This window comes from Sus scrofa, chromosome 14, assembly GCF_000003025.6.
Source record: "Sus scrofa isolate TJ Tabasco breed Duroc chromosome 14, Sscrofa11.1, whole genome shotgun sequence".
NCBI lineage: Eukaryota > Metazoa > Chordata > Mammalia > Artiodactyla > Suidae > Sus > Sus scrofa.
Window position 1 is genome coordinate 32,670,499 of NC_010456.5, and position 14,517 is coordinate 32,685,015.

Consider the following 14,517-nt stretch of genomic DNA (forward strand, 5'->3'; position numbering starts at 1 on the left):
AGAATTTTATTCACATTAACACAGCTGTACACATTATATCAAAATCTAATTAGCTTTAATTTACTTTTAAAAGAGTCACTGGGTTTTTGTGAAAAGGCAGCTTAAAAGCATAAACAGAACTATTCAATCGCACACATACACATACTTTAGGTCAAGGCCATCATCTGGCTAACCTCACCATGATACTGCCCTGCAGCTGGCACAGTGATCTGTGGGCACAGATTTTTACCAAAGCTGGAGTAAGGGGCTGGATAAGGTGTGTGGCAAGGTCAGGGCTCTATCTTCAGGGCCAAATGACCACAATCTCTCTCAGCTGATAGCAGAAGCAACTCAGTTTGCTCCCTGGGCTTCCTTGCTCAAGGATCTTTCATCTTTGCTTTATAAAATCTAGTAAATAGGATTACCTAAACTACTGTAGAAAAACTAACTCCCTTCAAAGCATTCCAGCCTTTAGAAAGAATTTCACTAGCCAGAGTAACCTCAAAAGAAATATGATGGGCTAGTTTTAGTAAAAATATGTTCATTAAAGATAAGAACCCAAAGCCAATTTTTTGTGAATCTCAGCACAGATCATATTTTGGCACAAAACAGGGAAACCAGGTATAAACTCATTTGTTTACATCTTCTAAAAGAGCAATTTAAGAATCAGAAGCGGCGTTCCCGTGGTGGTGCAGTGGTTAACGAATTCGACTAGGAACCATGAGGTTGCGGGTTCGATCCCTGGCCTTGCTCAGTGGGTTACGGATCTGGCATTGCCGTGAGCTGTGGTGTAGGTCACAGACACGGCTCGGATCTCATGTTGCTGTGGCTCTGGCATAGGCCAGTGGCTACAGCTCCAATTAGCCCCTTAGCCTGGGAACCTCCATATGCCGCAGGAGTGGCTCAAGAAAAGGCAAAAAGACAAAAAAAAAAAAAAAAGAATCAGAAGCAGAAGATGGGTTCACTGTTCCCAATGACTGCTGACAGCAAACTGATGTGGCAATGAGACATTATCTCTTGGAAGTCAGCATATGACTTTTGGCCTTCTCTCAAATTAATTCTAAAAACCCTGACAGGATAGGCCCATACACAGAAACTGCTCCAAAATAGTTCCTCATGTTCTTCATATGACGTGTTAGCAGATACATATAGGAGGCTGATGGGGAGAAGCAGACACCACTTTGGAATCAGGTACCCTAATCCAGCAGTCTAAAAGGCAAGGTTTCTGAGATTCACCAGCATTAATGATTCTGAGTGTATCCCATGTAAATGTTATGCAATGTTATACACATGAAACAATTCTATAATGCTTGACATTGTAGGGCCAAGAGCCACCACATTTCAGCCAAAGTGGTCACCTCCCGAACTGCATATTTATCCTTCAGAGAGGGAAGGGTGAAGCAGAGCCAGTGCTAGGATCACCGGTGCATCCACTGCCAATACCACGGGGGGCATTAAGATTATGTTAACACCCAGACTGGATTAAACAAAACACTTTTGTTTATACACAGGGAAATTCCCCTAACTCTAACAGTTAACATACACTGAAACATATTAACAAGGAAAATTGACAATGTATTCCCTGGGTGTTTTTTAAGAAGTAGGTGACTGTTTTCTGGGATGTGGGCAAAATAATGTACTAATAACTACTTTCTTTAGCTTCACAGTTCCATGAATCTATGAAAGCAGTCAGTGCTTTTCCCCTAATTCATTGGCTTATTAAAAGGCTATTCTTTAACACCATTAACTTCAAGATTCCCTCCAAATTATCTAGGCACTGACTTAGTCTAGAAGACTTGACATAGGAGTTCCCGTCATGGCACAGTGGTTAACGAATACGACTAGAAACCATGAGGTTGTGGGTTTGATCCTTGGCCTTGCTCAGTGGGTTAACGATCTGGTGTTGCCGTGAGCTGTGTGTGGTGTAGGTCGCAGACGCGGCTCGGATTCCGCGTTGCTATGCCTCTGGCGTAGGCTGGCAGCTACAGCTCTGATTAGACCCCTAGCCTGGGAACCTCCATATGATGCAGGAGCGGCCCAAGAAATGGCAAAAAGACCAAAAAAAAAAAAAAAAAAAGACTTGACATAAACTTTGTACCTTTGTTCTTGTAAAAATCTTACATTTATTGTCAAATTTATTTTTAAATAATTAGAACAGGTACATGCAGCTAGGGGCTACTGATTAGATTGAACAATTTGTGGCACATTTCCATCCTCACAGAAAGTTCTATAGGATAGCGATGTCTAGAGTCACTCATGATCCCTTATTTTCAAACCATTAGCATTAACACCCTCCCCACCATACCGAGTTCCCATTGCGGCTCAGTGGTTGACGAATCCAACTAGGAACCATGAGGCTGGTTGATCCCTGGCCTCGATCAGTGTTGCTGTGAGCTGTGGTGTGGGTTGTGGATGTGGCGCGGATCCCGCATTGCTGTGGCTCTGGTGTAGGCTGGCAGCTGCAGCTCTGACTGAACCCCTGGACTGGGAACCTCCATATGCCGCGAGTGTGGCCCTAAAGACAAAAAACAAAAACAAACAAAAAAATCGTCCCTTCCATAAATTCTCAAATGTTTCATTTGTAATAAGTCTGTCTAGGGGAAAGCAATTCCCAAATCCAAATTCTATTTATGAGGTTTCATAAGGACAGAGCATAGAATCCCAAAGTTTCTATTTATTTAACCTTATTTACTCAAAATTTTTTACTAAAAAGTTTTAAATTTCACTTTTAATTATCTTTTAAACAAGGTATAAGGAAATAAAAAGTAACAATAATAAACTCTAGCTGGGTGCAATTTTATTAATTTTCACACACAAAAAAGCATTAACATCACAAAGAGATTATGCCCATGAAGTCTCATAATTGTTACTCATCAATTAGAAAAATGTTAAAATCCTGAAATCTGAAAATTAAAGATGTACTTTCTACTGTGCATTTTAAAAAGGCATTTCTGTGATAGTTTACCAATGCCGAAAGGCCATAGAATATTCTAGTCTATACTTCATTTGCATTCATAGCACAAATACTTAAGAAATCCAAGCTGAATGCAGCTACATAGGCTTTTGTTTTTAGAAAACCATCCCTTCCCTACCCAAACACCAGTAAACTACAATGCATCATAAGAAAAAAATAAACAAATATAAACATACATTATAAGCTGCAAATAAACTGTAAGGATATTTGATTAGAAATATCTTCCTTTTTCATCACCTTGCTTAAAACAGGTCGGCTAAGCAAGTACCTGATCCGGGAATTCTTTTCCCCCTTCACATATGAAAACTGAGTTGTTACCTAGGAAAAATGCGGAATTTTTTTTTTTTTCTTTTTTGGCCACCCTGTGGCACAAGGAGTTCCCAGGCCAGGGATCAGATTCCAAGTTTAAGTTGCAACCTCAGCCGCAGCTGTAGCAACACCAGATCTTTAACCCAACGGTGCCAGACCTGGCATCGAACCTGTGTCCCAGAGCTCCCAAGAGGCCAATGATCCTGTTGTGCCATGGCAGGAACTCCAAAATGTGGAACCTATACTTTAATATTATTAACAACAAAAATATAGTTTGATGCCTTGAAAGTCCCATTAAGTACGAGACAAAGAAAGGTGGAACAGGAGGGATAGGGAATTCCTGCTGTAGCACAACAGGATCAGTGGTGTCTCTGGAGTGCTGGACACAGGTTTGATCCCTGGCCTGGCTCAGTGGGTTAAGGATCCCTCATTGCCACAGCTGTGGTGGAGGTCACAACTACGGCTTGGATCTGATCCCTGACCTGGGAATTCCATATGCTGTGGGGCAGCCAAAAAAAAAAAAACAAAAAAAAAAACAAAAAAAAACCAAAAAACCAAACCGCTTGGGGGAAAGGTTGGAAGGGGAGAAAGACAAAAGAAAAGAACCAAGACAGAGTAAATGAGGGAAAAAAAATCTAAGAGAATTAGGGAAAGGGGGAAGTGGAGAGTGAAAGGCAGTAAATTGTGCTTTCTAGAGCTAAGTCTATATCATTTAACTGCTTTTATTATAACTGCTCATTAATTTAACTAAAGATTCCAGAGAGGTTAAAAATAAAGTGATTTTTCCTAATAATTCTGATTTAGCTATTCATCAAACTTCTATGCATAAAACTTGCCTTCACAAAATCTGAATTAGGGCAAACTAATCAAACAAATAACAATTTTGGGGGGGTCAGAACTGATCCCAGAAATTTCCCACTCACCATGTTCCTTGACATTAAAGTTTAAAACTCCTAATTATGTGATTTGTCAGTTCCTCAAAACACTAACCACAGCCCCAAAATAGTTTCCTAAGCCATGATCTTACTGAAGACAATTTAGTCCACAAGGCTATGGGTTTAATTTGTAACTACGTTTTGTCATTTTTGACCTTGGACACACAAGTCATGAGAGATTGCCAGCATGGTAAAACTTTCCAATTGAAACACAACAAAATTTCCCAACTTTTAAATCTGATGTTAAAGTCAGAAGAAAAGGAAATAAAGGTACTCATTAAAGAGGGAGTGAAAGGCAACTAGACCGAACAAACCAGGACAAAATTCGTACAAGGGGGTGGGAATAAGGGTATGAAGCAACAAATTCAATTATAAATAATAGTCTCACTGTTAGTTTCTTTTAAAAAGTACTAATACTCCCTTTTAGGAAAAGTTGAGCTAAGACAGTTAATGTTTAGGTATGATGATTAAGGACCTTTTAGCTACTTACCAGGAAACTGACTCCAAAACTACCAACAGAGACAGTAAGATGGTGAGGATAACTACATTTGAGACCTCAACTGGAGAACATAATAAAGGCACCGATACTGTCTTTTACATACTATATCACATACAGAGTTTCCTTTTAACAGTCATATATACAGCAAGACTCCTTTTTAAAGAGCATCTATTAAAGGATTAAATTTGTTAACATTTCTTAGCACCAAATAAATAATATGTACACACTTATTTTTGGATACCAAGTCAAGGCACAATTAATGAAAATTTAAGTCAAAATGTTTTCTAAATGCTTTTTAAAATTTGGCATCTAGTAGACTGACACACTGAGTCATCCTAAAATCATTTAAAATGTAGTGTCCAACATAAAATTTTAATCCTCACTATCCCCTAAAATATAGGATTTTACATAAATTGACACATATTATACTTTTATACATTTCTAAAGGATTTCTGCAAGTTAGTAACTTTCCTATCCAAATACCAAAAGTCCGTGAATAAGCCTTATTTAAAAACTGCCCTACAAATAGAGAAAACACACCTTACTGGTTCATTTCCAAAAGAAATCCCTGCTCAGACTTTCTCCATTTAGGAGCAATCATTTACCTATCCACTGGTGGTAAGAAAAGGCTGGTAGTGCCAAAGATAATCTCAGGTAGTTGTGCTTGGTCATGCTTTCCTGCTTAAGCTCAAGACATCTGTGAAGTGTCTGCTACCTGAATATTTAAAACCTGTAGTCATGCAAAGACTGAAAATACTGAACCATATCTCCCCTATATTTCAATTCTCTTCAATTAAAAATCATTGTGATTCTTTTTCTTATCAGGATATTAAAAAAACCCTAATTTTTAAGCTTGCACTTGTTTTGTTTAAAAAAAAAAAAAAAAAAGGTTGTTTGGGGAAAGTTTCTCTGAACAAGGAAAGTATCAGGCATTTCCAAAATAGTCACATGTTTGCTTGGTATGCAAAAATTAATTTCTGAAACAACTCAATTTTTACATCAACTCCAGCTTTCTTAAGCTGGGTTATATTTCCTTTTTAAAAACTCAATTATTTTCAGATATACATATTTTTAATGATTTTGTCTGGCACAAGAAAAATATTGCTCAACAAGTCTACTCCCTTAACATGTATTCTTTAAAAAGTGTTTTACTGTTCAATTAAAATTAGTATAAAAAACCCAACTCACTGGCAAAGTAGAAAGAAGGGCTTGTCTCCTTGTTGTATGGTAATTTAGGACATGCTGAATTTGGGAAATAGAAAGGTTAATTAGCCTTTTGAGGTGTGCATTTTCCTAGTTTTCTGGAAAGGTTGACATATTTAGTAATTTCTTCTTGTATTCATGCATAATTCATTTTCTTATTTTACAAGATATGACAAGCACTGTAAACATTGCTGCAAAATTAAATAATATAGGGTTGAAGCAAAAGACACTTTTCTTCTGCACAGGGGTGTCAAGTTCCACATGCTCTCTTGCTTAAATGAAAGGAATAAAATTATTATCTAATAGAAAGACCAACATTGCATTCCACTGAACAACCTTGATATAAATAAAATGATATTTACCAAGTTTAATTCAAAAGATTTTATCAATTTTGCAAATCATTATTAATAGAAATGTCATTCTGTAAAGTGTTTATTAGGCATCTGATACAGGATCCAAAAATTCAGAAACATAATAATAACAATATTAAACAAAGGTATGATTTAATTTTTTATCAAAATATCTATATAAAGAGGGGTGTGTGTGTGTGCATGTGTTGGAAGGAAATGCACCAAAATGTTAAAGGTAGTTAGCTGGTCAAGTAGAAGATTAAATGCATTTAAAATTTTTGCCTTATCTTCATTAAACTACCAAAAATAAATTTAAAAAGGATTCTGGATTTTAACTCTTCCTGATGGTTTCAGTTCGAAGAGAAAGTTTCATTATTACTATTTCTGGAAGGAAAAATACCACTGCCATGAAACGAAATTAGATAAATTAGAAGAGATGTAAGGAAACAAGTAACTTAGGAGGAAGAGGGCAGAGGCGATGATGAAATGAGATTAAGGACAAAGAGACGAAGTTTGTGATCAAAGTCCTTCCTAAGATAGCTAGAAAGCGAACAAGGACAATAGTTACTTAGAATGTGTATTATATATATCTCCTAGTAAATGTTCACTGCTTTGTTAGAATATTTATAGTAAATATACCAAAAACTTTAAAAATGATACTCAACATTTTATTTTACAGTCATTTCAAAGGCTTTTGCTATGGCCATAACAATGAATGACAAAAAGGTGACATACAATAGTCATTACTATCTGGATGCACGTTCTTCTGTTTTTTTCTTTTTTGTTTTTTTACAGCTGCAACCCACGGCATATGGAAGTTCCCAGGCTAGGGGTCGAATTGGAGCTGTAGCTACTGGCCTACACCACAGCCACAGCAATGCAGGATCCAAGCTGCATCTGCAACCTATACCACAGCTCACAGCAATGCCGGATCCTTAACCCTCTTGAGCAAGGCCAGGAATTAAACCTGAATCCTCACGAATGCTAGTAAGATTCGTTTTGGTGAGCCACAATGGGAACTCCCACATTCTTCTGTTTCCATAAAAAGTTTAAAAAATACATATGGAATGTAGCTTAAAAATAATTGACACTCAAAATATTGATTCCTTTGGTAACATAAACTGTTCAAAGGAAATGAGTATAAAATCAGCATTTCTATGCAAGTTTTGCCTTACAGTTTAAAATGCGTCCATGCTTGGTGTAATTAGATTTGGAAGATCTAGTAAGTGAAATAAATTACTGAAGAATTAATGAACTTGCTATAGGAGATTAAATTATGGCTTATTGTGGCAAGAACAAAATAATTCATTTTCTAGTGTTCTTTTCAGGGTATGATGTTCTCCAAAAAGAGAACAAGCAAGAATCATACCAAATCCATAGCTTTGTCCCTAGCCCGCCCTCAACAACAGACACCAATTAAATACAATCTGTGTAAACTGCAGGAGAGTAGTTCAGATCTGGTTGAGCAACTTTCTCCTGGCATCAAAGAACTGGCTTTGATAACTAGTTCATTCTAGATTTCACTTGAAATCAGGTCTAGAATTTTATTTGCAATATCTCCTACTTACCTACACCTGAATGGACTTTTGAGGGTCTAAAGCCAACTGCTTTTTTAAATGGGAATATTCTGGGGAGGCAGTTTTAAAAACCATTAGTGCCTCAAATATAGTATTTACTGTACAGGCTATTTCAGTGAATATCCATCCAAAAGACAAAGCCAGATGTTGGCAGTGAGTGAATACATGAAGAAAGATTCTGCTCAACATCACAGTATCACTACAATGTCTCAAAGGCATGGGCACACAAATAGCTTTCTCTAAAAGCAATGGAAATTTAAGCTCAAAAAGTTTCAGATCTTATTTCCAAGGGCAGTATGCCAGAAAAATTGGAAGAAAGAAGTGTTTTTTCCACTTGTTACATCATGATGTATTCAGAAATCTATGTATAAACACTCATAATGAACTTTTCAACTAAGGTTTTAGCAAACCGGAAAATTAGTGAAATATATACAAACTGCATAAAAGTTAAGTGTGATAAGTCAGTGATGCCTTTTCACACATACTTAGTCCTGGTTTAGAAAACTAAAGAGAAGCCAATGATAAAAGATCATAAACAAAAGAATAAGCTAGATCAGTCTGACAATCTTTCAATTAAATTATGGAAGGGCTTCTTGGAAGAAATGTTTCCCCAAATGTAGCAATTACATCATTTTAATTTAAAGAGCAATAATCCACATTAGAAAATTTGAAGTGTGGAAAACTAAGATCTGACTTAAATATTTTATAAAAATAATGCTTTTAGTCATGCAAAATTCCTACCATTAGTAAACCAGTGGGACAACGGCATGACTCTATAGAAAGAAAGCATTAGCGATGAATTACAGGTGACAAGGATAACTGTTGCTGCCTGTCATGAACTTATGAAATGTTATAAACTGTTATCTAAAGTTAAAACCAAAATGCCAACTGGAAAAGTTCAAAACAAAATTTAGATCTTAATAAAACTGGTAGTAATTAAAGGTGCCCTTTGAAAAACATAACATGGGATAACCTATTAATTCTATATTAGAAGAGGGAGTTCCCCAGAGGTGCAGTAGGTTAAGGATCTGACATTGTCACTGCTGTGGCGTAGGTTCGACCCCTGGTCCGGGAATTTATGTATGCTGTGGGCTTGACCAAAAAGGAAAAAAACAATCTATATTACAAGATATAAGTGGAAATCTTATTTTACAATCTCAACACTGAAAACATTAATTAAAATAAAACATTGTTTTAGTACTTTAGACAACTGAAAAGCTGACCAACACAAAGTTCTCTGGCCAGAAAATTAAGACAGTAATTTCAGCTTATTACCCTTATATATATTGTGTAATCCAGACCAAGGAGCGAAGTAGAATGTTTTTCTAGAGAGCTTTCATTATGTTAAAACTTCCTTGCATGCCTTAGGAAGGGAATACCAAATGTTATTACTGATGAGAAAGACTTCTTTCTCTACAAAAGATGCTTTCTGTTACATTTTAGTGAGAGAGACATTTGAAGACAGAGGAATTTAAAGAACAGAAGTAGAAATGATTTGACAAGACTTACAGAGCACATCAGAGAGAAATTTTTTTTGTTGTTGTTTTAGATTCTTGACACTCAATGTCATAAAAGGCAGAGTTGGAGTTCCTATCGTGGCTCAGGGATAAAAAACACAACTAGTATTCATGAGGACAAGGGTTTGATCCTAAAAAAATCCTAACTAGTATCCATGAGGACAAAGGTTTGATCCCTGGCCTCACTCAGTGGGTTAAGAATCCAGCATTGCTGTAAGCTGTGGTGTAGGCTGCAGATGAGGCTCAAATCCCACATTGCTGTGGCTGTCGTGTAGGTGGGCAGCTGTAGCTCAGATATGACCCCCAGCCTGGGAACCTCATTATGCTGTGAGTGTGGCTCTAAAAAGAAAAAAAAGGGGGGGGGGGCAGAGTTATTCTTTTTTTTGCCTTTTTCCTTTTGGCTATACCATGGCATGTGGAGTTGCCCACACTGGGCAAGGTATCAGACCTGTGTTCCCAGTGTTTCAGAGAAGCCACAGATTCCACTGCGCCACAGCAGGAACTCCAGCAGACTGATTCTTAAACACAGTATCTTTCAGAGCTTAAAAACATATTAAAAAGAATCATACACACTGAAAAAGACAAACAAAGTGCTTCCTACCATACATCGCATGTGTCTGCTCATGAGCCCCGTACTGAGTTGCTGAAGAAGATACTAAACCAGGCTGGGCATGTGTTGGTGGTGCCATCATTCTAGCATTACCCTGTATTACAGGACTATAGACATGAGGATGCTGTGTTCAAACAAAAAAGAAAAAGAAAAAAGGTTAAAGTATAAAATAAAGTCAAGTACATTTAGTTAGATGTCTTAACTCTGGGTTTTCAGAAACAAGTTTGGAACTTCTAAATCCTTTCTTGACTATTTTCTTTTAAACACTTACATTGATCAGCAACTTTCTAACACATTATGAAAAAGGGCCCCCAAATCCTTAGCTGTCTACCTCACCATTAACACATAGATCAAAATAAAAAAAGAAACCCTCTTTACCATATTAAAAGTTATTTAAGTGGAATAACAAGAGTTATTAGGTCAAATTAGGCTTACCTGAGACTGATAATGTGGCACATGCTGAACAAGAGGTTGATTTGGAAACTGCTGAGGACTATAGGCAACATATTGTGTGGAATAAGCTGGTGGGGTGGCAACAATTGGTGGACCTGCTGCTGAGGCTGGATGCATCATGGTGCTCTGATGATGCTGGTCTTGCCGTTGTTGGGGTATATTTGGTACTGCAGAAAAAGACAGCTTAATATTAGAAAATAACATCTCCCTAGCATAAAATACATGAACATGGTCCACTGGGCTCTGAATGATTTGACTCTTCTGCCTACCTCTCCAATGCCGTTATACCACCCCCCCCCCACCTTCAGCCATTCTGGGCTATTTTCCTATCACATATGTTCATTCCGCAGCCTCAAACCCCAACCCCCTATTCTCAGGTAGGAAAATTTTGAACTGTCCTTCAAGCGTCGGCTTGAAAGCAACATCCTCAGAGATATCCTCCATGACTGCCCCCAGATTTGATCAAGTCCCTGTAACTATAAGACTATGAAAATAACATTTCCCTCACACTTCTGAGGAAAATCCCTGTTTAATATACTAAATTATTCTACATGCTAGAAGGGCATAGAATTTATTCAAAGAAAAACTAAAGTACAAAAAAAAAAAAAAACAGAATAGATCCAATGCTAATTTTTTTTTTTCTTTTTTTTGCCTTAAATTGTACCTGTGGCATATGGAGGTTCCCAGGCTAGGGGTTGAATGGAGATGTAGCCGCTGGCCTACACCACAGCCACAGCCACACCAGATCGGAGCCGTATCTGCAACCTACACCACAGCTCACAGCAACACTGGATCTCTGATGAACTGAGTGAGGCCAGGAATCAAACCTGTGTCCTCATGGACACTAGTCAGATTCATTTCTGCTGAGCCATGATGGAAACTCTGATCCAACACTAATCTTAAATCCATCTTTTAAAATTTTCCGCCACTGAATTCCTATATGTCTTGCTCTTTCCCCAAACAGCATCACATGCTATCATGTAGCATGTTTCTAAATTAATAGTCTTAAAAAAAATGACACTGTGTCTTTTATTATTTTTTTTTTTCTTTTTGATTTTTAGGGCTGCACCCGTGGCCTATGGAGCTTCCCAGGCTAGGGGTTGAATTGGAGCTATAGCTGCTGGCCTATGCCACAGCCACAGCAACACCAGATCCTAGTGGAATCTGCAATCTATACCACAGCTCATGGCAACGTTGGATCCTTAACCCACTGAGTGAGGCCAGGGATCGAACCCAATAAACTCAATAGTTCCTAGTCGGATTCATTTCCGCAGTGCCACAACGGGAACTCCACTTTATGTCTTCTATTATTCCACACAAATTTCTGCCTATGGTCCTCATTAGAGCTCTAGTTAAGAATTTAGCTCAACTATCATCTCCTCTGTAACATGTTTTCTAGCCGCCTACAAAAAGCTAGCTGAATGCTCTGTGTACCTTTTACTCACATGTTTACCATAGCACTGACTGCTGTTTGTGATGGGTTGACATGCTATGTTAACTAAGCCACTTAAGGAAAGAAACTGTCAACCATTGCTTCCAGAAGATATGAGGCACAAAGTACATTCACAAAACCAACAGAACCGACTATACAAGAAACTGCTAAAGTAGAGATATAATTTGGTTTTCATTATTATTATCATTATTTTTTGCTTGTTAGGGCTACATTCACACCATACGGAGGTTCCCAGGCCAGGGCTCCAACTGGAGCTACAGCTGCTGGCCTACACCAGAGCCACAGCAACAGCAGATCCAAACTGCATCTGTGACCTACACCATAGCTCACAGCAACGCCGGATCCTTAACCCACTGAGCAAGGCTGCGTCCTCATGGATATTAAGTCAGATTTGTTACCACTGAGCCACAGGGGAACTCCTTTTTGCTAAAAATTTTTAATGACTGTTGCTGACATTTAGGATAGCTAGTTATATACTGTTTTAACTAGTTACAAGAGCAAACCTGAAAACAAAGGAAACAAACACAGTAATATTTTTTCCTAATTTAATCTTGAGTTCCCACATATTGAGAAGGCATCCTGTTTAGTGAAAAAAAGCCACTCCAGGGAGTTCCCGATATGGCTCAGCAGTAACAAACCCAACTAATATTCAATGAGGATGTGGGTTTGATCCCTGGCCCCGCTCAGTGGGTTAAGGATCTGGTGTTGCTAAGAGCTGTAGCGTAGGTCATGGACATGGCTTAGATCCTATAGCACAGGCCAGCAGGTGAAGCTCCAATCTGACCCCTCGACTGGGAACTTTCATATACCGCAGGTGTGCACCCCTCCAAAAAAAGCCACTCCAAACTCTAATAACATTTTTTCATTTTTATCAGAGGTTTGCTTAATTAAGCTAAATGAGCTTCACTCATTCACTATTTCTTTAGATGCTTGATTTATAACCCTCACACATTAAATTTTTTTTTTTTTTTCAAAAAACCAGTTAAGGTTACTTTTTTCTTTTTAGGGCTGCACCTGTGACATAAGGAAGTTTCCAAGCTAGGGGCTGAATTGGAGCTGTAGCTGCCAGCCTATGCCACAGCCATAGCTACACTGGATCCGAGATGCATCTGTGACCTACACCACAGTCTGCAGCAATGCCGGATCCTTAAGCCACTGAGTGAGGTCTGGGATTGAACCCAAATCCTCATAGATACCAGGTGGGTTCTTAATCCATTGAGCCACAACAGGAACGCCTGCTACTTTTTTTAAATTAAAAAAAAAAATCCTAGTTAGGAAGTTCCCATTGTGGCTCAGTGATAACGAACTTGGCTAGTATCCTTAAGGATGACAGTGTGATCACTTTTTAGCCCTGCACCCATGCCATATGAAAGTTCCCAGACTAAGGGCTGAATTGGAGCTGCAGCTGCTGGCCTACACCACAGCTGCAGCGACGCCAGATCTGAGCCGTGTCTGTGACCTACACCATAGCTCACAGCAACAATGGATCTCTGACACACTGAGCGAGACCAGGAATCAAACCTGCATCCTCATGGATACTAGTCAGATTTGTTTTCTGCTGTGCCACAATGGAACTCCCAATCTACCTAGTCTTTACATGAGCCATACCTTAGCCATTTCTTTATGTCAATGATTTTTAACTAGGTGCAATTTTGCCTTTCAAGGGGCATTTGACAACGTCTGGAAAAATTTGGGGTTGTCACAATTAGGGAAATGAAGGTTATTACTACCATCTAATGGGTAGAGGCCAGGGATGCTAATAAAAAGTCTATAATGCATAGGACACTCCCTACCTCCACTCCGCCAAAGAATATCTGTCCCAAAATATTCTTGACTTCAGCACATTTTCAAACACAAACTCACTTTTTCTCACAGGATGCAATAAACAATGACTACATTATGTGCCAAGAAGACAAAGAGGCTGTCTCTGTGCAGAAGGGCCCTACTATTTCATGCGGGAAAGATATGATCTATGGCTGCATTTCTGAAGCATGTCCTTGATTTCCTCTGTCATTTGACAGAGCAAAGTAGCAGGATATAACATTAACATGAAGAGAACAAATAGTATGCAATAAATTTATGTCTTAAGTAACTAATGGGAAGAAGCAATGGAAAAGATGCAAATAGTTTACATTAACAATAAAAAAAAAGGAATTCCCATTGTGGCTCAGCGGTAACGAACCTGACTAATATCCATGAGGATGAGGGTTCAATCCTTGGCCTCACTTGGGTTAAGGATCTGGCGTTGCCATGAACTATGGTGTAAGTCATAAATGAGGCTCGGATCCCAAGTTGCTGTGGCCGTGGTGTAGGCCGGCAGCTGCAGCTCCGATTGGACCTCTAGCCTGGGAACCTCCATATGCCATGGGTACGGCCCTAAAAGAAGGACAAAAGACAAAAAAAAGAAAAAGAAAGAAAAAAGAAAGAAGTCAAGAAAACCTGAGGGGAGAAAAAAAATCAAAAGTCAGGAGTGGATGGATGGGAAAGTAGTCTTATCAGATAGCTAAAACAGGACAGAAGAGAAAATCCAAATATAGAGATACGTGGACATAATATATGACGAAAACGTCATTTCACATCAGTGTGTTCTCTGATCATAATGGAATGAAAAAAATCAAAAAGAGAAATACATTTGGAAATACCCAAATATTTGGAAAC

At 38.4% G+C, this 14,517-nt stretch overlaps 1 protein-coding gene across 41 annotated transcripts in view; it reads right to left on the minus strand.

Annotated features, from left to right (window-relative positions):
• The window catches only part of ATXN2 (ataxin 2), a 115,546-nt gene that overhangs the window by 13,962 nt on the left and 87,067 nt on the right, over window positions 1-14,517 (minus strand). For 25 of the 41 annotated variants that reach the window (XR_002338542.1, XR_002338543.1, XR_002338541.1 and 22 more), the window contains 3 exons: window positions 10,389-10,573; window positions 9,945-10,077; window positions 5,885-5,938 (listed from right to left, as the gene is read on the minus strand). Coding sequence is in view for 33 of the 41 variants with exons in the window: in XM_021072915.1 (XP_020928574.1) it covers window positions 5,885-5,938; window positions 9,945-10,077; window positions 10,389-10,573 (372 nt within the window). In the remaining 8 variants the exon portion in view is untranslated. The remainder of the gene's footprint in view (window positions 1-5,884; window positions 5,939-9,944; window positions 10,078-10,388; window positions 10,574-14,517) is intronic. The other 16 variants (XM_021072939.1, XM_021072931.1, XM_021072926.1 and 13 more) reach the window with 1 other exon arrangement.